This window comes from Nycticebus coucang, chromosome 8, assembly GCF_027406575.1.
Source record: "Nycticebus coucang isolate mNycCou1 chromosome 8, mNycCou1.pri, whole genome shotgun sequence".
In the NCBI taxonomy this organism is placed as follows: domain Eukaryota; kingdom Metazoa; phylum Chordata; class Mammalia; order Primates; family Lorisidae; genus Nycticebus; species Nycticebus coucang.
In genome coordinates this window covers 96,908,449-96,936,052 of record NC_069787.1, presented here as the reverse complement: position 1 = coordinate 96,936,052, position 27,604 = coordinate 96,908,449, and the positions used below count along the sequence as shown (strand labels likewise).

The window sequence follows — 27,604 nt, the reverse complement described above, 5'->3', positions numbered from 1 at the left end:
GGAAGAGGATCCGGAGTCAGAAGGTGATAGGGCCTGCTCTTAGTCAATAATATGAGAAGTAGGGGTGCACCCTGGAGGAGACAGAAGAAATGAAGGAAGCAGGAAAGCAAGAGTCAGCCCCCATTGGTGAAAGGGAGCCAGCCATTCAAGCTCCTGCACATTTGGTGTGATGCTAACCTGGCTGTTGACTCTTGCAATAAAAATCCCTTTTCCCCCATTCCTTTCCTTATTTTATTTTATTTTTTTAGTCTAAAACTGACTTGTATTCCTAGGCCTTGACCACTGGGCAACAGAAAGAAGAACCTTACACAGTGCCAGCCTAGGATTAAAAACGCATGTGGATAAAACCCAATGGGAATCCAGGCCGGGCACGATGGCTCACGTCTGTAATCCCAGCACTTGGGAGGCTGAAGTGGGTGGGTTGCTTGAGCTCACAGGTTCAAGACCAGCCTGAGTAAGAGTGAGACCCCGTCTCAAAAAATAGCTGGGCATTGTGGCAGGTGCCTATAATCCCAGCTACTTGGGAGGCTGAGGCAACAGAATCACTTAAGCTCCAGAGTTTGAGGTTGCTGTGAGTTGTGACACCACGGCACTCTACTGAGTGTGACAAAGTGAGACTCTGTCTCAAAAACAAAAACAAAAAAAATGATAGCATAATCCAGACACTTCAGTGGGCTCTCACCATTGAACTGCCTCAACCTCCCAGTGTCTTGACTCCTTCAGAGGGCTGGCTGGTAGGAGCTAGCTAAAGGACAGGGTCTTCCCACTGTTATTCCCCAGTCATTGCTAAATGGAAAATTCATCCCAGGTCTACCAAAGCAGCAAACCTAAAATAAACATAATCTCATAGATGAAGAGACCCATTAAATGAAATGGCCTCTAAACCCTTAAGAATTTTCATCTCCAAATAAAGATCCCTTAAAAAGGGAGTAGAACTAGAACCATAAAAGGAATGGGTTTCACTAAAAGCAACTAGGATAAATTCCTTTTTATAAATCTACAAACAACATTATAGCCCTTCTGTCTTTGCATTAGTGATTTAAGCACTTTGTTTATTTAATTAATTTATTTGTTTTTTTAAGACAGAGTCTCACTTTGTTACCGGGGCTAAAGTACTGTGGCCTCATCCTAGCTCACAGCAACCTCAAACTCCTGGGGGCTCAAGCCATCCTCCTGCCTCTGCCACCTGAATACCTGGGACTGCAGGTACCCGCCACAACACCTGGCTATTTTTAGTAGAGATGGGGTCTTGCTCTTGCTCAGGCTGAAACTCCTGAGCTCAGGCTATCCAACTGCCTCAGCCTCCCAGAGTGCTAGGATTACAGTTGTGAGCTATTGTGCCCGGCTGATAAATATTTTCCCAATGCTTTTTCAGACTATCTCTGGAAAGTCATAAAAGTGGTTACACTTCCAACTATTCTATGAGAGAAAGAGGGTCAGACAGACCAGGAGTCTCCTCCAAGCCAGTGTGTGTCCTGGCCTAACCAAACTGTACAGCTTCAAGAGAAAGCAATACCTTCTTGAAAGCCTAAAATTGCTCTCAGATCTAGAAATTGTCCTGCCCCTCTTAAGGACCAGGATTTCCTGTTTATGACAACTCACATCAATAATGCACTTCACACCTGACTAGATGCTATATGCAGATACTATTTCTTTTTTCCTGAAACATCACCAGGAGTATTCCCAGGATAGATTGCCCACCTCTCCGAAACTCCTGTTGTCGATCTTCCTCATCCAGATCAATGATGACCGGGTGAGAGCGTTTTTTAGTTTTCTTCGGTCTACCTGTTGTGAAGGATTTCTTGAGAGTGAGGAGTCTATACATTTCGTACCCCATCAGCAGCACCCCACCTTCTGATACCCAATCAGCCATCACTTTAGCACGAGATGCCATTGTCCTGCAAAAGTGAACAGAGAAAATTTTGTGAGAAAGGAATCATATCTCAACAAAGTTTTTTTTTTTTTAAATGGTGAACAAAGTATTATTGCTCTGCTGATCCCCATGAGGAATTCCTCACAATCAAATCTGTACTGATATACATTCAGAACTCCTTATTGCCACAGATTTCATGTGGCAGCAAGCACAGGGTAGGCCAACTGCTCAAGGACTTTCCCATCATCCCAGACACAGAAATTGTACCAAGGATGGACTGGATCAATGATGATGGTTAAATAGCAAGAAATATAGTAATTCAAGAGAAAATGACAACCCCTGTGGATGTACGTGCATAACTATAATTCAACATTTGAGGGAGCATTTCAAGTTATTCCCATGATGAAGACAGTCACAAAAGGAAGGGCAACATTCTGCTGTTCACCTGCCTGGGCTCCAGTGAATAAAGACCTAAAGACAAACAAAGAAACTAAGCAACAGAGAACAGATGATCCTCAGCACAATCGCTCTACTTCCAAACATGTAGGCCCTTATGTATTTCATTAGCTGCAGGTGGACTAACAGTCCTAAAATCTAAGAAAGCAGAGCAGTTGATCAACCACCTATGGGGTCATTCATAATCTCATTTTTATATGCATGACCAAATATCACAAAAGGCAATCTATGCAAAAAATACAGTAAAGTCTACCTTCCCAATTATCCATTTTAATGAGGGGAAAGGGTAGCATGTCTATGTGTCATGGATCAAGAAATAGCTTTAGTCGAGCACAGTGGCTCATGCCTGTAATCCCAGCACTTTGGGAGGTTGAGGTGGGTGGATCACGTGAGCTCACCAGTTCGAGACCAGCCTGAGCTAGAGCAAGACCCTCCCATCTCTAAAAACAGGCAGGTGTTGTGGCAGGCACCTGTAGTCCCAGCTTACTCGGAAGGCTGAGGCAAGAGAATTGCTTGAGCCCAAGAAGTTAGAGGTTGCTGTGAGCTATGATGCCAGGGCACTCTACCAGGGACGACAAAGTGAGAGTATCTCAAAAAAAAGAGCTTTAAATATTTGGAAATCAGATCGACTTGATGGCATGGAAACATAAATAATTTTATTTAAATTTGGCTTGGTGTGATGGCTCACGCCTATAATCCTAGCACTTGGGGAGGCTGAGGTGGGAGGATCACTGGAGCTCAGGAATTCAAGACCAGCCTAAGCAAGAACAAGATCCTGTCTCTACTAAAAATAAAAAATTATCTGGGCATTGTGGCAGCCGCCTATAGTCTGAGCTATGTGGGAGGCTGAGTCAGGAGGATCGCTTGCACCTAAAGGTTTGCTGTGAGCTAGGCTAATGCCATGATACTTTAGCCTGGGTAACTGAAAAAGATAAATAATAAATAATGAATGATATTTTATTTAAATCTAAAACAAAAACAGGCTTGGACCTTTCAAAGCTTTAGAAGTTGTACCATTAAAGGTCAACTACAAGCTGGGCATGGGGGCTCATACTTGTAATTCTTGTACTTTGTGAGGCCAAAACAGGAGGATTACTTGGGACCAGGAGTTTGAGACAGCCTGAGCAACAGCCGAGACCTCATCTCTACAAAAAATAGAAAAAATAGCTGAATGTGGTGAGGCGTATCCCTAGTTCAAGATACTCAGGAGGCTGATGCAAGGGAATCGCTTAAACCCAGATGTTTGAGGCTGCTGTGAGTTATGATGATGTCACTGCTGGTAGAGTAGACCCAGTCTAAAAAGTCACCATTTATCAGCACTTAAAAGAAGAAAAGTGAAATGTATTAAGTAAAAAGTCAGAAGATGGAAAGTTCCATTCATGTTGAATTTTCTTACTACATGTATGAGAAAATGTGACTATGTATGCAGATTTTTCAAGACATAAGATAAAAAAACCATAAAGCTGAATACTAGAAATTTCCCTAGCTACTTCACTTTTGCTTTTCTTTTCTTTTTTTTTTTTTTTGAGACAGAGTCTCACTATGTCGCCCTCAGTAGAGTGCCGTGGCATCTCAGCTCATAGCAACCTTAAACTCTTGGGCTTAAGTGATTCTCTTGCCTCAGTCTCCCAAGTAGCTGGGACTACAGGTGCCTGCCACAACGCCCGGCTATTTTTTGGTTGCAGTTGTCATTGTTGTTCAGTGGGCCTGGGCTGGGCTTGAACCCAGCTTTGGTGTACGTGGCCAGCACCCTACTCACTGAACTATGGGCGCCGAGCCACTTTTGCTTTTCTGAAAACTTAGGTAGAGAAAAAAATAAGTAGCAAGAACAGAGAGACAACAATATAAAGAAACCAAAAGGGGGAGGCACCGTGGCTCAGTGAATAGGGTGCCGGTCCTATATATGGAGGGTGGTGGGTTCAAACTCGGCCCAGACAAACTGCAACAAAAAATAGCCAGGCGTTGTGGCGGGCACCTATAATCCCAGCTACTCAGGAGGCTGAGGCAAGAGAATCGCCTAAGCCCAAGAGCTGGAGGTTGCTGTGAGCCATGATGCCACATGCACCATGCAAAAGAAAGAAAGAAACCAAAAGGAATCTGCAAAGACAGGCGATATACTCAGACAGCCTTGAAATCTGGATCCTGGGCAGAAGTCTAAAAAGAAAGAGGCAGAGAAGAAAGAGCAGACCACCTACTTGTGTTCATCGTTCAAGATATGAACTTTAAAGAACCGAGGCTGGACTTCTTCAGGCTTGTTGTCAGCTGGAAGGGCTTCAGGAGCTGGAAGCCACATGTTGAACTCTGCCAGCCAATTCTGAAGAGTATTAACCTATCAGAAAACCAAGTCCAAAAAGAGAATTTTAAGGAAAAAGCTTTGAGCTGAGCTTATCAAGGTTTTTAGTGCCTAGGATTAGCCCAGAGCCTTTCAGAGGGGTTACTAAGTGGAGCCTTTCCAAAAACTCTTACCGGCACAATGGCAAGGACTGTTTTGGCTGGCGTGTGGCGGAAGAGGACATCGATGAAGGAGATCACTTGCAAAGTTTTCCCCAGACCCATGCTGTGAGCCAGTATACAGCCAAAGCCACTACTGGTCTTAAACCTCTCCAGGGACTCCACTAGGTTATCATACAAGAAGCGGATTCCACCAATCTTATAAGGAACAAACAAAGGCAAACATCAGAGGGGCTGGCAAGAACCAGGGCTTTACTTACTTTGGAATTAGAATTTCGCAAATGAGCAGGCATTATAACAGCTATTGTGAACAGCCATTGAAGTTTCCTTGTACCCTGAGTAGTCTACTGGCCGGTCTAGTCTTCTTGGAGAAAACAGAAAAGCATTCATCTGGTTTAGTACAATTGTCCCATCTGAAGCAAGAATGTGTAGTACTAAATTTCAGACAGGATTTTTCATTCAGCCTGGTTTCCCTTGCCTTGGGAAGCTTACCCCCCTAAGATAGCCCATTCCATAAGGAGTAGTTATTGTTATTAAGACCTCTTAAGCTGAAGTATTTGCAACAGTCAAGGTATGAAATCAACCTAAGCATCCATCAATGGATGAATGGAAAATGAAAATGTGGCAGGTGTACACAATGGAATACTATTTAGCCATAAAAAGGAAATCCTGTGAAACTTACTAAATGTAGAATACAAATGTCTTAACACAATAACTAAGAAAATGCCAGGAAGGCTATGTTAACCAGTGTGATGAAAATATGTCAAATGGGAAAAAAAAAAAAAAGAAAATATGTCAAATGGTATATAAAACCAGTGTATGGTGTCTCATGATTGCATTAATGTACACAGTTATGATTTAATAATAAATAAATAAATAAAGGAAATCCTGTGACTTGCAACAACATGGATGGAACTGGAGGTCATTATATTAAATGAAATAAGCCAGGCATGCAAAGACATGTATCACAAGTTCTCTTTCATAAGGAAGAACTAAAAAGATTTCATGGAGATAGAGAGTAGAATGGTGGTTAGCAGAGGCTGGGAAGGAACAAGGAATGAAGAGAAGATGGTTAATACATTTATAGAGGAGGAATAAGTTCTAGCAGTCAGATAGTACAGTAGGGAAATTATAGTTAACAATTTATCATTTTATATTCAAAATAACTAGAAGAATTGTAACATTCCCAACACAAAGACAAATGTTTGAGGTGATGTGTATCCCAATTATCCTGATTTGATTATACACTGTATACAGGTATCAAAATATTACATGTATCCCCAAAATATGTTCAAATATGATATATCAATTTAAAAAAAAGTAATCGATAAACTGAGTCAGCCTCCATCTTCATGCAACCTTCGCTAACTGTTCCTGATTCCAGGTACCCTGGATCAACACAAACTACTCTGCACCCTCCTATTTCAAAGTCCCTCTTGATTTCTGACTTTCCCATCTCTTCTGGTACCACTAACAAATAACAACACCTTCGTAATCAAAGCACTGCTCTCCAGAAAGCATTTCAATCAATCTTACTGATCCTACAGGAAAAGGCTCAAAATTATTAGGCCAAGAGATCCAGTGCTTCCCACAAGGTAAGGCAAATCTGAGACCTCTCTCTTCCCTATCCCCGTCTTTTCTTATTCATTAGGAATCCTGAAGAATCAACTGCTAGAAGGATGGATCAGGCCTTTCCAAGATGATCTTGGTAGCAAACAAGTACTTCACAGGCTGTGATGCTAATACCAAAAGCAGGCAATGTCCACAACAAGGAAACAGAAAATGAGAGAAGACACCAGATTTGCTGTACCTGATGAGGTTTCACAACCCGTGCCAACTGTGGGGCCAGGAAGACGTTCTCCTCCTCTGGAGGGTGGTTCAGGTTGACAAGAACCCGCCCAAGAGTGTCACGCTGGTTTAAGACATCATTTACATGGGTGCCACCCTTCTCTTCTTCCTCATCCTCCTCGCTGACAGATTCACTGCTGTCCACAATGTGCAGAGTGTCTTCCTCTCCAGAGCTCAGTTCAATCACCTCTGATACAGTAAAAACAAAAACAAAAGCAAAACCCAGGGAGCAGAAATAATTTATTGCAGAAAACCATAGAAATTTAAAGTTAGAACTTGTCCTCACTTACAAAAATTTTGATTGTTATTATTTCTCTCTTCCAGCTTTAAGTTAAGACAAAGTAAAACAGAAAAGACAGACTCAGGGAAATTTATCAAAGCCAGGCCCCAGACTGAAGGAAGAAGAACTAAAGTCTTTTCAAGGGTACAGTGCCAATCTCAGGATGAATACTGGGTCAGAAGAAAAAAGGAAAGTACCTCTAGCTCAATCTTACCATCTCGACTGCTTTTTTCATCCTCACTGCCACTGCTGCTATCCAAACAAATGACTTCCTGGGTCAAGCCCCGAGAAGGCACCTGGGGACCATCACTTGCTCTTAAGACAATTTCCTCTAGGAAAAGAAAGATGGAAGGGAATGTCAAGACTACATTTAGCTCTAACCTATTTTCCTAAATGATTCATCATCCCTTTTCCTTTATTGCTCTCATGGGGAGTATCCACTGAAAAGAGAAGCAGAACATATCTCAAAAACCTTAGGTTGTGGTGGGTCACACCTATAATCCTAGCACTCTGGGAGGCCAAAGTGGGTGGAATGTCTGAACTCTGGAGTTCAAGACCAGCCTGAGCTAGAGCAAGACCTTGTCTCTAAAAAAACAGCCAGGCACTGTGGTGGGCACCTGTAATCCCAGCTACTTGGGAGGGTGAGGCAAGAGAATCGCTTAAGCCCAGAGTTGGAGGTTGCTGTGAGCTGTGACGCCACAGCACTCTACCGAGGGCAACAAAATGAATCTTTGCTCAAAAAAAAAAAGAAAAACCTTAGCCCTCTTGACAAATTCACTTTCTCTACTGGTTTTTACTTCTTGCTATCCACTTGATTACTCAAAAAGATCTTAATTCCCCTTGAAGTGTTAGATCCAAAGTCATGAGAAAAAGTCCAAATCCCACTCACCACCTGTAGCACAGTGGTTACAGCACAAGTCATATACACCAAAGTTGGCAGGTTCGAAACCACCCCAAACCAGGCCCTGAACCCAGCCCAGGACAGCTAACCAACAATGACAACTATAACAAAAAATAGCCAGGCGTTGTGGCAGGCACCTGTAGTCTCAGCTACTTGGGAGGCTGAGGCAAGAGAATCGCTTAAGCCCAAGAGTTTGAGTTGCTGTGAACTGTTACACCACAGGACTCTACCAAGGGCAACACAGTAAGACTCTGTCTCAAAAAAAAAGAGAAGAAGTCCAAATCCATTTTAACTTTTTAAATGAGTTTCCTCTGCTTATGTACTCTCAAGAAGCTGAATGACTTTAATAGATTCCCGAGAGGGCAGAGTTTTATTCCATATCTGTCTTTGACCACTGTGCATGCCTAGGGCCTCCCTAACACCTCTACTGCTTACCTGGGAGGAACTCCAGGGGAACGGTGGGAATGGGGGCTGCATAATCTTTCCTCTGCTGCTCCAGACGCTTCCTTCTTTCCAACTCTTCCTGCTGTGCTGCTTTGGTAACTGGCTCCAATTGATCCTCACGTAGTAGCTTCCTAAACATTAAAACAAGAGAGAGCATTTGGGTTCATTTAAGATTTGGGCAATGTAAGAAAAGAAAAAATAAAAAAAGATTTGGGCAGGCGGCGCCTGGGGCTCAGTCGCCGGCCCCATATGCCGAGGGTGGCGGGTTAAAACCTGGCCCCAGCCAAACTGCAACCAAAAAATAGCCAGGCATTGTGGCGGGCACCTGTAGTCCCAGCTACTTGGGAGGCTGAGGCAGGAGAATCACTTAAGCCCAGGAGTTGGAGGTTGCTGTGAGCTGTGTGAGGCCATGGCACTCTACCGAGGGCCATAAAGTAAGACTCTGTCTCTACAAAAAAAAAAAAAAAAAAAAAGATTTGGGCAATGTAATAGTAAGCTACAGAGGGAAATTACTATTAGTAATCTCAGAGAACTGAGGTGAGAAAAGGAGAGGCTACATCAGCCCCATTACGCCTATGTAGTGTTTGTTGTTATTTTCTTTTTTTAACCTACTTGCAAGCTAACAAGTAGTTGTTTTTTGTTCTTGTTTTTTTTTTTATTTGAGAAACTGATTTTTATTTCCTGAATGTGAAAGATTTCTCCCTAAAGAATAGCAAAATTAATGCAAATTAACATAATTAACATTGATGAAAAAATTGAGTTCTATGGATGAACAGTCTCATATGTCTTAATGACAAAGAAGCTGTTTAAGGCATTCTTACTATACATACTATCCTGGTGAAGAAGTAAGGATTCCCCCACTCCAACTCTGACAACAGTATATAGTTGGCAACAAATACACTAGATTGACACAATTAAGAACCCAGAGAATTAGACATGAATGCAAATGGCAAAAGTTAGAAATCTAGAAAGTATTAGATTTTCAGAGCTGTGAAGGTCATTTTACTGGTATCTAATAAATGTTTCTTAGCACCTATATGCAAGGCACAAAGGGGATGGGATAAAAAAACCTCAAGAATCTCACCAAGGATTATGAAGGACTCATTATGGGCAAAATGAATGAATGGTCAGGGCAGCAGCTCCCCAAATCAGAGCTACCTAACCAGGAGACATCATAAAGTGTTGGTTGAGGGATATTAGCCATTCTGGAAGGTCATTTAAGTCCAGTAAGAACAAACCATCTCAGGTCTTACCTCTTCCAGACAATACTCTCATGACCTCCTATTAAAGAACTTTTTCCCAATCACTTTCTAGAAAACAGAAGACAATTCTTCTCAGCCAGATAGTATTTTCTAACACCTAATGATGTAGAGTGGTAATAAAGCCCCACGCCCACAAATTCTATAACCAGTAAGGGCTGTCGGGTGGTTTCAGTTCAATGATTCATGGGCACTAAATTTGCCACGTATGCATGGGTCACTGTGACAGAATTTTTTTCCCTACATGGCTTCTCTGATGTTGAACAAGGTATGATGTTCGTTGTTTTTGTTTTTTTAAAGAAAAAAAGGAGGTCGAGCATGGTGGCTCACGCCTGTAATCCTAGCACGCTGGGAAGCCAAGGCAGATGGGTTGCTTAAGCTTAGGAATTTGAGGTCGCTGTGAGCTATGATGCCATAGCACTCTACCCAAGGCAACAGAGTGAAACTCTGTCTCAAGAAAAGAGGAGAAAAGACAAGAGAAGAAGAGGGGAGGGGGGAGAGAAAGGGAGGATAGGGAGAAAGAAGGGGTATCAAGCTAAGATTGTTCTGGGCTAACATACTTTTCATATTATTTAACTCCCTAAAAGACATCCCTACCAATTCAGTTCTACACATAACAGATATTAAGTAAAACAGAATAATATTTACAAAGTAGTATCAAAAACTGATTTGTCACAAGGAAAAGAAACTAGGAGTACAGGGATTCTACATCCTTATTTCCAAATTTAGAGCACTACTTTCAATCTGCCATGTTAAAAAAAAAAAAAAGTGTGGCTGGGCACAGTGGCTCACACCTGTGATCCTAGCTGGCACTCTGGGAGGTCAAAGCGAGAGAATCACTTGAGCTCATGAGTTCAAGATCAGCCTGAGCAAAAGTAAGACCTTGTCTCTACTAAAAATAGAAAAACAGAGGCATGAACCCCAAAAGTTTGAGGTTGCTGTGAGCTATGATGCCACAGGACTCTACCCAAGGCAACAGCTTGAGACTCTTGTCTCAAAAAAAAAGGCTCGGCGCCCATAACTCAGTGGTTAGGGTGCCAGCCACACACATCAGGGCTGGTGGGTTCGAATCCCACCCAGGCCTGCTAAACAACAACAAGTGCAATAAAAAAATAGCGGGCATTGTGGTGGGCACCTGTAGTCTCAGCTACTCAGGAGGCTGAAGCAAGAAAATTGCTTCAGCCCAAGAGTTTGAAGTTCCTGTGACGCCATGATACTCTAAGGCAACACAGTGAGACTTTCTCCAAAAAAAAAAAAAACAGTGGAAACAGGAAGAGAAAAGATATCATTTAACTCCTTTCAGTGGTACACATCGTCATTTGATAAAAACAAATGACTGTTAGAGATTTAACTAGTTAAGGAAGTTCACATTTGCTCATCTTTTTTGGCTCAAGGATGAAGCCTATTTTGAACCAGACAATCCCCCACCATCTGAAGTTAAATTCTAAGAAGATAAGAACTCAACTTTTGAAGACATTGTCTTGTTTTGAGACATAAGCAAAAACAAAGGAGAAAACAAAGTCCAACTAAGAGCAGTCTAACATTCTTGGGCTGCTACCCAGGACCTCCAGAGTGTTGGATTTTCCCCACAGGTAGTCAAGGCCCTTCTGCTGCAGACTCAGTAGTCCTGAGCTATAGCTTCATTATTAATAGGGGCACACAGCTGGCACTTTTCTCCTTTTGGAGAGAGGATTCTCCTGCCCAAACTAGTCCTTCTGCTATGATAGCCTTAAGATGAGGATAATACTTCTATAGGCAGCCCCTGGGTTATGAACAAGACATGTTCTGCAGGTTTGTTCTTAAGTTGAATTTGTATATAAGTTAGAACAGGTACATTTACCTATAATAGCCTCTGTTTGTAAGTGTGAGTTGTACATTAGTCAAATGTTTCTAACTCAGGGACCACCTGTATTCCCTCCCCTCTCCTCTTATCCAGGGCATAGCTCACCGTATGTTTCTCCTCATGTGAGAGGGCTTCTGAGCTCTCTTCTTTTTGGGGTCCTCAGAGGCTAGGCTCTTGCCTTCGTGGCACCTAAGCTGCTCTGAAGGCTCAGACTGAGATGAGGTAGTTGAAGTGCACCGTGGTGGCTGCTGCCCATCTTCCCCCAGCTGGACATTTTCAGTGCCACACATGCTTTCCAGGGATGGGTCTGAAAAAACAAGGGGAAAGAGAATGACTTCCGGGCAGGGGGAAATGGGTGTTGATGCCAGACACATACGCATTCAAATCTCAGTTCAGCAACTCATTATTATAATTTTTTTTTTTTTTTTTTTTAAGAGACAGTCTCACTTTGTCGCCCTTGGTAGAGTGTCGTAGTGTTACAGCTCATAGCAACCTCCAGCTCTTGGGCTTAGGTGATTCTCTTACCTCAGCCTCCTGAGTAGCTGGGACTACAGGCACCCCCCACAACGCCCAGCTATTTTTTGTTGCAGTTTGGCTAGGGCCAGGTTTGAACCCACCACCCTTGGTATATGGGGCTTGTGCCCTACTCACTGAGCCACAAAGTGCCGCCCCTCAGCAACTTATTAGCTGGTAATCTAAGGCATATTACTTATACCTCTCTGAACTTCAGTAGACATATCTATATAATGAGGTGGTAATGCTCACACTTTGGAGCTATTGCTTTTTCTTTTTTTTTTTTTGAGACAGAGTTTCACTTTGTCACCCTTGATAGAGTGCTGTGGTGTCACAGCTCATACAATCTCAAACTCTTGGGCTCAAGCGATCCTCTTGCCTTAGCCTTCTGAGTAGCTGGGACTACAGGCACCCAACACAACACCTGGCTATTTTTGCTAGAGATGGGGGTCTTGCTCTTGCTCAGGCTGGTCTTGAACTCCTGAGCTCAGGTGATCCACCTACTTTGTCCTCCCAAAGTGCTAGGATTACAGGGGTGAGTCACCTCACCTGGCTGCATCAGAGCTACTGTGAGGACTAAATAGTGTGTATGCCTAGAACCAAACCTGGCCCAAAAAAGGCTCAGTGCAAATGACAGCCATCACTCTTACTACAGTTTAGCACTATAAGCAGAGTGAGGAAGACTTCATGCCCTTAGAATGCTTAACAAGGGGCAGAGTTTGAGCACCTCACTTCCAAATACAGCTTATATTCAGATGTGTGACTCTAAGCAAGTCCCTTTACCTCTCGTTCACCAACAGGGAGAATACTCCTCTGTTCAATGTCTTAAAGCATTCACATGGCTGTCCAAAGGTAGTGAGTTATTTCAATTGATCATTCACAGTCAGTTACAGATTCATCTCTCCTTGTTCTAGTCTTCATCCCCTTCTCACTAATACATTTGACTAGCCTTAAAGAAAAAAAGTGTACACTCCTTCAACTTACCAACCATTTGATGAAACCTCACATGGCAAGCACTGCCCTAGATGCTTCAAGGGATATTTGTAAGACTCCTTCCCTTCAACAAGTTCATGTTCTAGTTAGGGAAATAGGGCATGTATACAAACATAGACACAACATGGCAAGATGTGATAAACATCATAGGAGGGGCAAGTTACCAGACCTAAAGAACTTAAAGGTTTAAGACATTTTTTTCAGCCAGAAGTAATTAACTAAACCAAGAATAATTGTGTTAGTTGGCTCGGTGCCCATAGCCAAATGGTCAGGGCGCTGGCTGCATACACTGGGACTGGTGGGTTTGAACCCAGCCCGGGCCTGCTAAACAATGACAACTACAACAAAAAAAAGGGCCGGGCGTTGTGGCAGACACCTATAGTCCCAGCTACGTGGGAGGCTGAGACAAAGAGAATCACTTAAGCCCAGGAGTTTGAGGTTGCTGTGAGCTGTGATGCTGTGGCACTCTACCAAGGGCATCAAAGTGAAACTCTGTCTCAAAAAAAAAAAAAAAAAAAAAAAAAATTGTGTTAGGGTCAAAAGAATATGAAGGACACTATTATATGTGAGGATCACATAAGAATTATATGGGAGGTAAAATGCAAGTGAGGTATTAAAGATAAGCATAATATTTAAAGGTTATACCTTGGGCGGCGCCTGTGGCTCAGTCGGTAAGGCGCCGGCCCCATATACCGAGGGTGGCGGGTTCAAACCCGGACCCGGCTGAACTGCAACCAAAAAAAAAAAAATAGCTGGGCATTGTGGCGGGCGCCTGTAGTCCCAGCTACTCGGGAGGCTGAGGCAAGAGAATCACTTAAGCCCAGGAGTTGGAGGTTGCTGTGAGCTGTGTGATGCCATGGTACTCTACCGAGGGCCATAAAGTGAGACTCTGTCTCTACAAAAAAAAATAAATAAATAAATGTTATACCCTAGAGATGGGGGGGAAGGACTCCTAGCAGACAGAATGTCATTTGTGGCAAACACAAGCAAGGACTGGGGTTTCAGTGAGAGGATCCACATGCATACCCCTCTCCTCAGCCTGCTCAGTAGCATTCTGTTCACTGGCTGACCAGGCCACGTAAGGATATGTAAGCTCATACAGCCTATAAGCTTCTCCCCAAATCCATCAGCATCTCCTAGACACTGGCACTACAAACCCAAAAGGTCTTTGCCAAAGGTAAGAGGAATTCAAAACTGGAACATACATGCTGAAAATGAGGTATTCTAGCAATGCCATTTGGCTCTCAGGCAGGAAGGACTCAGGATTAGGGGTTTTGTGGTGATTTTTTGGTTTGCTTTTAACTATAGATTTTATTTGGATTTCATCAGTTTTCTACTAATATTTATTTTCTACTATAAGACCCCATCTAGGATAACATGTTACATTTAACTGCTGTATCTCCTTAGTCTTCCCTAAACTATGGCAGTTCCTCAGTCTATTCTTATCTCTAGTGACCATGACACTTTTTTCAAAAATCAAAAAACACCTGACCCTGGTCAAATGTTTCACAGACTACCCCGCAATTTGGGTTTGTGCTAAATTTTCTCATAATTAGATTGGGATTATGGTTTTTTAGGGGGAGAATATCGTAAAAGAGAACTGTCCCTTTCACATCACATCTTACCTGGCAGATCACTTGGCTAAAGTGGTAGATGCTAAGTTTCTCCACTGTAAAATTACTACTTTTCCCTTTCTGTATTTTATTCATTAGAAGTAAATCACTAAGCCCCAGTGTGATGAAAATGTGTCAAACGTTCTATAAAACCAGTGTATGGTGCCCCATTATCGCATTAATATATACAGCTATGATTTAATAAAAAAAAAAAAATCACTAAGCCCATCATCCCACATTCATGGGGAAGAGAATTAAGCCCCATTTCTTGGAAGGAAGAAGATCACAGAATTTCTAGACATATGCTAAAACTACAAAAAAACAAATATTTGAGGAGAGAAACTTTGAGGCTATACCAATATCTTCCTTCCTTCCTGCCTGCCACCTATTTCTCTGGGAGAAATATCCTTTCTTAAAAGTTTTATCCACTAATTTTAGGTATTCATCAGTGGGTCCTACCTGGCATTTTAATGGTAATTTTTAATTTTCCTCTTTCCTTTCACATCCATTATTTGACATTTTTCTGTAAGAGATAGTTATCCCATTCATTCATCTATCTATCTATCTCTCCATCTATCTACCTCTCTAAGACAGAATCTCACTGCCTCAGTCCTGCTGCAGCCTCCGGAGGAGCTGGGACCCACCACAATGCCTGGCTAGTGTTTCTATTTTTAGTAGAGACAGCATCTCACTCTTGCTCAGGCTGGTCTCAAAACTCCTGAGCTCAAGGGATCCTCCAGCCCTAGTCTGCCAGAGTACTAGGATTAGATGTGAGTCACTGCATCTGGCCCTATTTATTTATTCAATAATTTTTTAATATCACTATGGACTCAAGTATCCAAAGAATAAGAAACATTCAACTGTAGAGGCTTTAGAAAAGCCAGGTTAAGGTTATCTTTACATCTTTTTTATTTTTTATTTTTTGAGACAGATTGTCACTTTGTTGCCCTCGGTAGAGTGCCGTGGAGTCACAGGTCACAGTAACCTCAAACTCTTGGGCTCAAGTCATTCTCTTGCCTCAGCTTCCCAAGTAGCTGGAACTACAGGTGCCCAGCACAATGCTCAGCTATTTTTTGTTGCAGCTATCATTACTGTTTAGCTGGCCCAGGCCAGATTCAAACCTGCCACCCTCAGTGTATGTGGCTGGCACCTTAACCACTGTGCTACAGGCACTGAGCCTATCACTGAATCTTGATGAGTGAACGAGTAAGCTCATATGTCCATAAGCTGAAAGATGTACCATGGGTCATCATACCATGCACTGAGCCACCAATAAATAACACTAGCTATCTCACCACTCAGTGGCTGAGTCAGACAGAGAATCAGATGTATTGTAGACATTCTCTTACTGCTCACATTCTGTAGCTCAGTATAGCCTTCTCCTTGCCATATTACCATTTGAGGTTCATTATGGTCTCTTTTATATGGATACCACATTCTAGAACAGCATGGAATTGGAAACTAATGTTTCCTAAGAGATAAAAGGGTGTAGAGTATGGTCCCTTTCCTATTGATGCCAGATTCAAGAACAGCATGGAGTTGGAAACTAACATTTCCTAAGAGATGACAGGGTATAAGGGTGCCAATGTAGACAGTGGAGCCAGACTGCTAGGGTATGAACTCCAGCTATGCCCCTTATTATATCTTTCTGTTTACCGGTTATAAAAAAGGGAAAAACTGGGGTGGCGCCTGTGGCTCAGTCGGTAAGGCGCCGGCCCCATATACCAAGGGTGGCAGGTTCAAACCCGGCCCCGGCTGAACTGCAACCAAAAAATAGCCGGGCGTTGTGGCAGGCACCTATAGTCCCAGCTACTCTGGAGGCTGAGGCAGGAGAATCACTTAAGCCCAGGAGTTGAGAGTTTCAGTGAGCTGTGTGATGCCATGGCACTCTACTGAGGGCCATAAAGTGAGACTCTGCCTCTACAGAAAAAAAAAAGGGGGGGAAAACTGTACTACCACAAAGGGTTATAATGATGATATGAGGCAGCCTAAATAAAGAACTAAAACAATGCCTAGCATATTGTAAACACTACGTATAAAACAGCTGCCTCTTTTACTATGAAAGTAGAGCACAAGGTAGTAAGAAGCATCGAGAATGTAGACACATTCTACCCGCTGAAGAAGCAAAATCTAAGACAGAAGCTTCAGAGTTAAAGCTACTCTAAATCTGTAGCTGTCCTCCCCCAACACACATACGCACACATACACACTCTCCCACCCCTCAAAAGAGCTAAACCTTCACAGCATTTTCATAGAACACTGCTGTCACCTTTCTCCATATAGCCCTAAATTGTTCCCTCCTAAAAGGAGAGACCACCAAATTCCTCCTCCCAAACAAAACACCTGATTGAACAGCAGACTCTCCAAAAGGGGATATCCATCGCTAAATGACCACTTCCACCAACACTGCAGCTTGGCCTATGTAACTATACTTGGGAGCTGAAATGGCACACTTCAACTTAGTGTTTTGCTAGGCCTCTGGCCTAGTTCTGATAATGACCTTTGGTGCTCTTCTGGTCTTTTTTGTTTTGTTTTGTTTCTATTTCACAAGCAAATTTATTCAGCAACCACTCAGAGGAATAGTTGTAGGCAAGGTTAGAGAGTAGGCAGATGGGACAGAATTGGAATATAGAGGGCAAGTCTTGAATGTCAGGCCAAGGGACTTGAAACTGATCTGTTGGGCAATAGGGACATTTTTTGTCTTTTGGGGTTTTTTTGGCCAACTTTTGTATTTCCTTGTTCTGGCTTCTCTCTCACAGACTGGACTGTTCCTGGGAATAGAAAAAATAGAACCTGCTGATTTTCAGTATCACAGAACAGATTCACTATCAAACACACACGTTCCAACTTATGAGTCTTGGCTGTGAACGCCTGTCTGGCAGAGGGTTGAATGAGGCCAAGCAGCAATTTGAAAATAATCAGGCACAGTATACATAATTCTCATGTACCTTTACTTTAGACACAGGTTTCTTCCTGTTCTTTACACAGATGATACAGATCTAGGCCAGCTCCTTAACACTCAGAATTCTTTGAATGAATCTTCAGCTTCTAGGTTCAACAATTACCTTTTGCTTGTTAAAGGGCTTTAGTTTATTTACAGATGTGCTAATATTTAAAGTTCATTGTTGTGTAAATCAGTGTTTTTCAAGTACTTTGCTACTTCATGAAGATTATGAATTTTTCGGTTTTTACACAATGTTACAATATACGCCACTTCTTAAAAAAAATGATTTATTTATTCAGTCATATATTTATAGATTATGAACACATTTATGCCTATGTGAGATTCAATGTGTTGATTATTTGTACAAATTGGAATGTTTACATCCTACTAATTAACAAAGAGCTTTCACTTCATTTACTTAATCACACTGTTAAGACATTTGTGTTCAATACTTGATAAATTTGACTTGTACCCTTCTTAATAATAAAGCTATTATTTCAAAAATACTATAAAGTTTTTCCTAAGTTAAAATGTAACTTTTCACTATACGCTCTTTTTTGGGTACTTTCTGAATACTGAATCATATAAATTCGCAGGCTAGGTAAAATAAACTTTCAAAAAATATTCCTGCCTAAAATTCTAGAATATAACCCACCAATAACTATGGGAAAAAAGGAGAGAAAATTCAACAATGAAGTAGAGAAACAAGTGCTTTGACAGACAACAAATATAAATAGGTATCTGTGTGGCTTAAAAGTCAGTGGCTCTTATTGTCCTAATTCAGAACCACAGAATCATATCCAGGCACAAATACTCCCGAACTTTCTCCTTCACATGAGCCAGCTGTGAGCAGTAATTGCTAGAGATATATAAACACTGTGGAACACTTACATAAGCTTCTTGGGAATAAGTTACAAACACAATCACCACAAATTTGACTAGACAAACAAGTAGCTTTGACAGATAAACTCCTGCATTTTATTTATTGAGGGTACAAGGTGCTAACACTTCCAAGGCCCTTTCTTCTGCTGTTCCTTCTCTTCTTCCTCCCCTCTCCGTAAAAAAGATCAGTAGGCTCAGCGCCCAAAGCACAGTGGTTACAGCACCAGCCACATGCACGGAGGATGGCAGGTTCGAGCCCAGCCCAGGCCAGCTGAACAATGACAACTGCAACATGAAACTAGCCAGATGCTATAATGCGTGCTATAGTCCCAGCTACTCAGGAGGCTGAGGCAAGAGAATCCCTTAAGCCCAAGAATTTGAGGTTGCTCTGAGCTGTGACCTCACAGCACTCGACTGAAGGCGAGATAGTGAGACTGTCTCAAAAAAAAAAAAAAAAAAAAAAAATCAGTGAACTCCAAGTCTAACCATGATTCTCCTGATGCAATGCAATAAGATCCATACCCTACAACCTACAACACATGTGTACCCAAAACCCTTCATCAGGAGCTGAATACAACTTAAGATCTCACTCTGAGTTTATAGAAATACAGAGGACAAAGAATATGTCAAATAAAACCACAAAATGTAATCAGCAAAATCTAGAATGTGCAAAAACTACACACCAAATGAATCCATCTAGAAGTAGATTGAAAGGACAAAAAGAAAAGAAAAAAGGAAAAGATTATAGATTAAAGAGATTTAAAAGATATCTACCTCTCTGGGCAGTGGAGGCAGGTGGATTGCTTGCATTCATGAGTTCGAGACCAGTGTAAGCAAGAGTAAGAACCCCATCTCTAAAAGTAACTAGGTGGGTTGGGTGCGGCGCCTCACACTATAATCCCAGCACTCTGGGAGGCCGAGGTGGGTAGATTGCTTGAGCTCAGGAGTTGGAAACCAGCCTGAGCAAGAGCGAGACCCCGTTTCTAAAATATACCAGGCATTGTGATGGGTGCCTATAGTCTCAGCTATTTGGGAGGCGAGGCAAGAGATTAACTTGAGCCCAAGAGTTTGAGGTTGCTGTGAACTGTGACGCCACAGCACTCTACTGAAGGTGACAAAGTGAAACTGTCTCAAAAATAAAAAAAAAAAAAGACATCAACTACATGTGGGCCTTATGGAGATTTAAATAAATTAATGGTAGAAATAATTTTTAAAGATAATTAGGATTATCTGAATATTTGATGATATAATGAACCACAGTTTTTAAAAAATTAAAGTGGCATGATACAATAATGATATTGTATTTTGTTAATATTGCTTTTAAGAGACAGTATCTTGCTATGTTGCTCAGGCTGGACTTGAATTCCTGGTCTCAAGCAATCCTCTTGCCACATGTCTGTAGCTGGAACTACAGACATGCCACCACAACTGGCCTGTTGCCTTTTTCTTTTTTTAGGACTTTATATTTTATGTTAGCAAAACAGATTGGACACTTGTCATCGGTATCCCCTTCTAGAATGTAGCTCCTTGAAGGCAGGGATTCTGTCTTATTTGCCACTGTATCTCTAATGCCTTAAAAAAAAACCTGCCATATAACAGATACTCAACAAATAATAATTTTTAAAATGAAGTTTTTTTTTAACTATTTCCATTAGAGTAAAATATATATGAATGTCAGCCTGGACAACATAGCAAGACCCCATCTCAACAAAAAAAATTAAAAATTAGCCAGGCATGGTGGCACATGCCTTTAGTCCCAGCTACTCAAGAGGCTGAGGCAGGAGGACTACTTGAGCTTAGGGGTTCAAGGAAGCAGTGAGTTATAATGATGCCACTGCACTGCACCCTGGGAAACAGAATAAGACCCTGTCTCAAAAAATACATACAGGCAGTCCCCGGGTAACAGATTAGATAGGTTTTGTAGGTTTGTTCTTGAACTGAATTGGTAAGCTGGAACAGTTATATTTGCCTATCACCTGTAATAGCCTCTGTTCGTAAGTGGGAGTCATACATTGGTCAGGTATTTGTAACTCGGGCACTTACTGTAATAGCCTCCATTCCTAAGTGCAAGTTGCAGGTACATCAGATGTTTGAAACTTGGTGTCTGTATATATATACACACAAATTAAAAAACAGGTATATCAGATCACATTCGATGTTTGTTTATCATCTGCAATCACACATTGATGTTCTCTGTGGATCAAGAGTTCTCTCTTTATGTCATAGAAAGTAAGCATATTTGCCAATAGGTCTAAATATTTTGAAAATTCATGCAAATAGGGCAGCACCTGTGGCTCAAGGAGTAGGGCGCCGGTCCCATATGCCAAAGGTGGCGGGTTCAAACCCAGCCCCGGCCAATAACCAAAAAAAAAATAAGAAAAGAAAATTCATGCAAATAAAAATGTGATTCACCTTCACAGTAGTCATGAAAGCCAGTTTAGGGAAAAAACAATCATCACAGTTACTCCCTGGGAAGAAAAAAATCTTCACAGCATCAATACTTAAAAGCACCAGAGGATTCTAAATTAAATGTATCTTTAAAAATGAGGGCCGGGTGCAGTGGTTCACACCTGTAATCCCAGCACTCTGGGAGGCCGAGGCAGATGGACTGCTTGAGCTCATGAGTTCAAGATCAAAATTGAGACCCCGTCTCTACTAAAAATAGAAAAACTGAGGCAAGAGAATCACTTGAGTCCAAGTTTGAGGTTGCTGTGAGCTATGATACCGTAGCACTGTACCTAGGGCGACAGCCTGAGACTCTGTCTCAAAAAAAAAAAAAGAGAGAGATCTATGAACAAAGAGACAGATACCATTCTGACTATTCAAGATATGACAAAAAGAAACATTCAGCCTTCCCACCCAGCTCTCACACAGGAAGGGAATAACTGTGGATCATTTTTAAAGATTTCAAAGCTACACAGGGTTTCTCACCTCAGCACTACTAATATTTTAGTCTGGATAACACTTTGATGTGGGAGGTTACGCTATGTACAGTAGGATGTTTAGCAGTATCCCTGGCCTCTATCCACTAGATTCCAGTAGCACCTTCCAATACTAGATTCCAGTCACCCTTGCTGATTGTGACAACCAAAAATATCTCCAGACACTCCCAAATGTCCCTTCAAGGGCCTAATCACTCCCATTGAGAGTCACTGCTTTAGCAGAATCAAGGCTAAAAATATAATCATTCTGGCTTGGCACCTGTAGCCCAGCATTTAGGGCACCAGCCACATACACCAGAGGCAGCAGGTTCAAACCCAGCCCAAGCCAGCTAAGCAATAATGACAACTACAATAAAAAAAAATAGCCAGGCGCTGTGGTGGGTTACTGTTGTCCCAGCTACTTGGGAGACTGAGGCAAGAGAATTGCTTAAGCCCAAGAATTTGAGGTTGCTGTGAGCTGTGATGCCATGGCACTCTACCGAGGGCCACATAGTGAGTCTCTGTCTCAAAAAATAATAATAAATATATATATAAATAAAAGAAAAAATAAAAATACAATCATTCATAAACACAACTACACACCTTTCAACCCATCTGAAATTCTAGTCCTATGCTGCAGACAGATTTAATTTTAACTTGTTCAGCATCATGATGAAGATTTTTGGCCACCTCTGCAACCATAGGCAAGAATTACAGTGTTCTCAATGTGGGAACTTTCAAGGAGGTAGAAAGAAGAAAAAGACTAAGTCTTGTAACTTGATGGATTTTCGTTTAATTTCTGAGTAACATACAAAGAGTTATAAAAGCATATAAAGTACTTGCCTGGTTCTACTAAAATCTTATAGACAGGGTAATATCTAGAAGAATTTCATGAAGTCAAACAATTTTTAATCCAAATTAAATCTGAAGACACTGATGAAAACTACATTCTCATCTTTAAAGTATGCCTGTCTTATGTCCTTGTTTTCACTCATGAAATAATCATCAAACAACAAAAAAGACTGTTTAAACTGACTGCAATAAAATTACAGGTTCCTTTTTTTATGACAAAGAACATAATGAACAAAATTAAAAGATAAGCCACAGACTAGGTTTTACAAAGGATTTGTAAAGTTTCTTTTTTTAAGACAAAAGATTTTTTTTGTTTATTTTTTTATTGTTTATTTTTTCATTTCTTTTTTATGACAAAAGGTTTTTTTATGACAAAGAACATAATGAACAAAATTAAAAGAATAAGCCACAGACTAGGTTTTAACAAAAGATTGATATATCCAGAATATAATAACAATACTTACAAATAAAAAAAAATTATCTCAAATATCCAAAAATTACACTGCTACTTCAGAAATCTGAACTCATACTTCAGGTTGGAGGTTGCTATGAGCTGTGACACCACAGCACTCTACCAAGGGTGATAAAGTGAGACTCTGTGTCTTAAAAAAAAAAAGGAATGGGCTAGAAATCTGAATAGGAACAGAGATGATAAAATGTTTTCTTGTTTACTTCTCAAAGTCTTAGTGATCCAAACATGGTAGAAACAAAAATAGAATTAAAGACTTAAGCATATTATTCCTGAAACTTCAGGATCACTAAAGGACAAGTACTTCCTCCACCTGCCATTAAGCACTACAAGGAATAAAATGGTTAGTGCACAAGGGCCATCTCAATCCACCTTGGGTTTTCTGACCTTCTTGAGGGCACCAATTGGCAGCCTTTCATAAGGATGTCCAGATGGCAATCTCCTACCATATCCAGTAAGCCTGGGAGCTGAGAGTTGGAGGGGCAAAAGGAACCTCTGTACCCCCAAAGTAGAGATTTTTAAAGAATGAAGAAACAAGCTTATTTGCTACCTCGGGGAATTGTGGTCCTTCCCTCTGGGCTAAGGGACCACATTGTTGTTTGGAGTCATATGCATTCTCCCTCCTAGAAATACATTTTAAATGGCGGCAGAGGTACAGAATAGCATACCGATCTTTCTATCACATACAATCCCACCTTTCCCTGATGGTCTAGTGGCTAGGATTTGGTGCTTTCACACACAATCTCCTCTCTAGGGCCCCATGTGTGGTTGGCCATGACAAGAAAGGAACACTGAACAGGGTTCAGTGGCTCACACCTGTAATCCTAGCACTCTGAGGCCCAGGCAGGAGGATCACTTGAGATCAGGAGTTTGAGACCACCCTGAGCAAGAGCAGGACGTCCCTCCCACCCACACCCCCCGCCGTCTCTACAAAAAATAGGAAAACTAGCTGGGTGCAGTGGCACACCTCTGTAGTCCCAGCTCCTCAGAAGGCTGAGGTAAGAGGATCACTTAAGCCCAGGAGTTTGAGGTTGTTGTGAACTATGACAATGCCACTGCATTCTAGCCCGGACAAAAGAGCAAGGGTCTGCCTCAAAAAAAAAGGGGGGAGGGATCAGAAGGTCATAAGTACTGCCCATTTCCCCCCCACATTTTGTATCAGGAATGCCCTCTAAAAACTCAGGCCTATGTTTAAAGTTGATGCCCTGTTAGTTCCCAGAAGATTATTGGAAACACCCATTCCTCCAAGTACAACTGCAAAATTTAAGAATACACTAGAGGATGCTGCAGAAGACATTACCAGGATCATTTAAGACTTAGTATCTTGTTATCTTTCTATCACCAATCAGAATTTATTACCACTATGTCTATTACCCTAATGGAACTCAGGTTCCATTAGGACAAAACTGGCGGTTTTCAGGACGCTGATGCTAATTAAGAACAACAGTAGACTCAAGATGGCCGCATGACCCTGACAATGGAACCTAAACTTTTTTTTACCAGTTACCAGATGCACAGGACCTTCCCCACCAGGGCCCATGGCATGCTGGAACTCAGGACCCAGAGTTCCACATGGCTGTCCCATGACCTGATGAACACGATCTGGGCAGGCTCACAATCCTAAAGGTTTTTGAAAGGGGCTCTGATCTACCACTATAACAAGATTCTTAAATCCTTCGCATTTTAGTTAAGCCAGTAAGTTTTGCCCCAAAGAGCATGTTAGCACACAAAACACAAAACCCTGCTTTTACCTAAGCTCAACGCCTCCCAATATGGGCAGTACTCCCAATATAGTACTGCCCATTTTAAGGAGTGGGCAGCTGGGCCTAGTGGCTTGTGCCTATAATCCCAGTGACTACAAGGTCAAGGCAGGAAAATTATTTAAGCCAAGGAGTTCAAGACTATGGTAAGCTACGGTCATCCCACTGCAAAGAGAAACATCAATATCTCATTCTGATTCTTTTATTTGAGAAAGGACTTGGGTATACACACTGAAGTATTAATCCTCAAAAAAACCCCAATAACCTTTTTTTTGAGACAGGGTTTCACTCTGATGCCCTAGCTAGAGTGCAGTGGCATCATCATAGCTCACAGCAACCTCAAACTCCTGGATTCAAGATATCCCCCTGCCTCAGCCTCCTAAGTATAGCTGGAACTACAGGCATGCACCACTGCACCTGGCTAATGTTTTTATTTTTTTTTTGTAGATAGCAGGTCTCATTCTTACTAGGGCTGGTCTCAAATTCCTGGACTCAAAGGATTCTCTCCCTTCAGTATCTTGAAATACTAGAATTTTGGGCATGAACCACTGCACCCAGCCAATCCTCCAAAATTTATTACCACTATGTCTATTACCCTAAGAGAGAAGACAAAAAAAACTGGTCCCGTGAACAAACAACAGCACGTTAGTAACTAGGGGGTCGGGGGGAATGCATGGGAATCAACATTGCTCAATTTATATTCCCATTCTATTAGTGAACACTTGGAAGCACTGAAGCTACAATCCACCAAAACCAAAAAAAAAACAGTGGTTGAGAAAGACTGTGAATAAAGACTGGGGTTTTACAGGCAGAGAATCAGAAGATACCATGCTGGGAAAGCACAAGAGGCAAGCAAGAAGTCTGAAATCATTGCAGAATCTCCAAACTAGGCCAGAAGCAATGGCTCACACCTGTAATCCTAGCACTTGAGGCTGAGGTGAATGGTTTTGAGCTCAGGAGTTCAAAACCAGCCTGAACAAGAGTAAGATCCCATCTCTAAAAATAGCCAGGCATTGTGGCAGGTGCCTGTAGTTCCAGCTACTTGGGAGGCTGAGGCAAGAGTATCATTTAAGCCCAAGAGTTGGACTAGTAAGCTATGAGCTATGATGCTACAGCACTCTACTGAGGGCAATAAAATGAGACTCTGTGTCAAAAACAAACAAACAAAAAAAACACAATCCCCAAATTAGAGAATACTGCTATAGCACATTAATTATTAATTTCCTCCACAAAATACATTCAAGTATAACTGAAAATTTCAAATGATCCCTTCAGAACCTTAATGATGATAAGAATTTCTGATTCAGGAGCTGAGAATAGAACAGGTTGAAAAGTAGACGGTGTATAAGGCAGAACTAAATTACAAATCCCCATACCCCAGCCTAAAACAAACATTGTTTATACTTGCTCTTAGCCAAAAAGCTGAGAAGCATTAAAGCAAAAATTATTTTAAGCCAACACTTGGCAAAATAATAAACTAATGCATGTCATAAGCCTTCCGAACTATCTCATTAGTTGAAACTGTAAATTTTTTTTTTTGAAACAAGAGTCTCACTTGGTCACCTCAGTAGAGTGCTGTGGCATCTTAGCTTATAGCAACCTCAAACTCTCAGGCTCAAGCAATTCTCTTACCTCAGCCTCCCAAGTAGCTGGGACTACAGGTGCGCACCAGAAACCCGGCTATTTTTCTTTTCTTTTTTTTTTTTTTAACAGATGGGGGTCTTGCTCTTGGTCAGGCTGATCTCAAACTCTTAAGCTCAGGCAATCCACCCACCTCAGCCTCCCAAGTGCTAGGATTATAGGCATTAGCCACTGGGCCTGGCCAAAACCCTAAATGTTACCTGTGAATGCAAAAGGCTGTAGGGTAAACTCTGGTCAAAGAAAAAAAACAGGTAAAGCCTTTTCTGACTAGCCATTTTAAAAATAAAACAAATCTTTTTTTCTTGGGACACAGAAATTTAAAGAAAATATGTATCCAACTGGGAACCCATAGCAGCTTTGCTTCCTGGTAGATGAAAAGAAAGGAATAATTAAAATAGAGTGGATAAGACATAAGCATGACACCTCTCAGCTAGAAGAGCATTCAGCAATGGCTCTCCCACAACCTTGCACTTCACAATGTCACCATCAGAGAAAAAAAAAAATCTCATCTTTGCCTCCTCTCTTCTCTTCATGTCCAATCATAGAATCTGTACCTAAAGACTATACCTAAATAACCTAGTGTACTACTCTCCATTCCATTGCCATTACCTGGTCTGGATTCCTACACCAGCCTCCACATGGTTTTGCTCCCTCCTGATATGCTCCCCCTCCAAAGAAGTGAGCTTTCCAATATGATCACATCAGTATTCATCCATCCAGGATCTTTTCAAACACTTCAAAACTAATCCTTCTGCCTGAGGATAAAATCTAAAATGCTTCAGGCCTCTTCTTCTTTTTTTTTGGAGACAGAGTTTCACTTTGTCACCCTCAGTAGAGTGCTGTGGAGTCACAGCTCATAGCAACATCAAACTCTTGGGCTTAAGTGATTCTTTTACCTCAGCCTTGCAAGTAGCTGGGACTACAGGAGCCTGCCACAATGCCTAGCTATTTTTATAGATGGGGTGTCGCTCTGGCTCAGGCTGTTCTTGAACCTACCAGGCAATCCACCTGCCATGGCTTCCCAGAGTGCTAGGATTATAGACATCAGCCACTGTGCCTGGCCACTTAAGGCCTCTCTGATGCTCACCTCCAGCCTTTTCTCTGATCACCACATACCTCCCTCCAACCACCTCCACCCACACCCCTCTGCTCCATGCTCTCTAGCCTCAAAGGCACAGTGGTCTCATGTGTCTCTGGGTCTTTACTGATACTATTGTCCCTCTTTCTCCACCTCTTCATCTGACAGTTAGATGTCAGAATGTAATGACTTGATCCTAACTCATGCTCTCCTTCAGGTCTCAAGTTTAATGATTAGTCCTGCAGAAAGCCTTCTCCAGGTTCCTTCCTTTTTATTCCAGTGTGTGCCCAACATTGGTAAGCTGCAGTCCCTGTCAATAAAGCTGCAGAAAAAACATTATACTGTTTCAGAAACTACATTCAAAACTAGGTGTAGCCAAAATACATCAAATTCAAAGCAAATAAAAATTCACAACAAAGGCTCGGCGCCTGTGGCTCAAGCGGCTAAGGCGTCAGCCACATACACCTGAGATGGCGGGTTCGAATCCAGCCCAGGCCCGCCAAACAACAATGATAGCTGCAACCAAAAAATAGCCAGGCATTGTGGCAGGCACCTGTAGTCCCAGCTACTTGGGAGGCTAAGG

At 41.8% G+C, this 27,604-nt stretch overlaps 1 protein-coding gene across 3 annotated transcripts in view; it reads right to left on the bottom strand.

Annotated features, from left to right (window-relative positions):
• RAD54L2 (RAD54 like 2) overlaps nucleotides 1–27,604 on the bottom strand; it is a 111,660-nt gene that overhangs the window by 26,042 nt on the left and 58,014 nt on the right. For all 3 annotated transcript variants that reach the window (XM_053598795.1, XM_053598796.1, XM_053598797.1), the window contains 7 exons: nucleotides 11,461–11,662; nucleotides 8,245–8,384; nucleotides 7,123–7,239; nucleotides 6,591–6,817; nucleotides 4,796–4,978; nucleotides 4,525–4,658; nucleotides 1,702–1,898 (listed from right to left, as the gene is read on the bottom strand). In XM_053598795.1, the coding sequence (XP_053454770.1) occupies nucleotides 1,702–1,898; nucleotides 4,525–4,658; nucleotides 4,796–4,978; nucleotides 6,591–6,817; nucleotides 7,123–7,239; nucleotides 8,245–8,384; nucleotides 11,461–11,662 (1,200 nt within the window). The remainder of the gene's footprint in view (nucleotides 1–1,701; nucleotides 1,899–4,524; nucleotides 4,659–4,795; nucleotides 4,979–6,590; nucleotides 6,818–7,122; nucleotides 7,240–8,244; nucleotides 8,385–11,460; nucleotides 11,663–27,604) is intronic.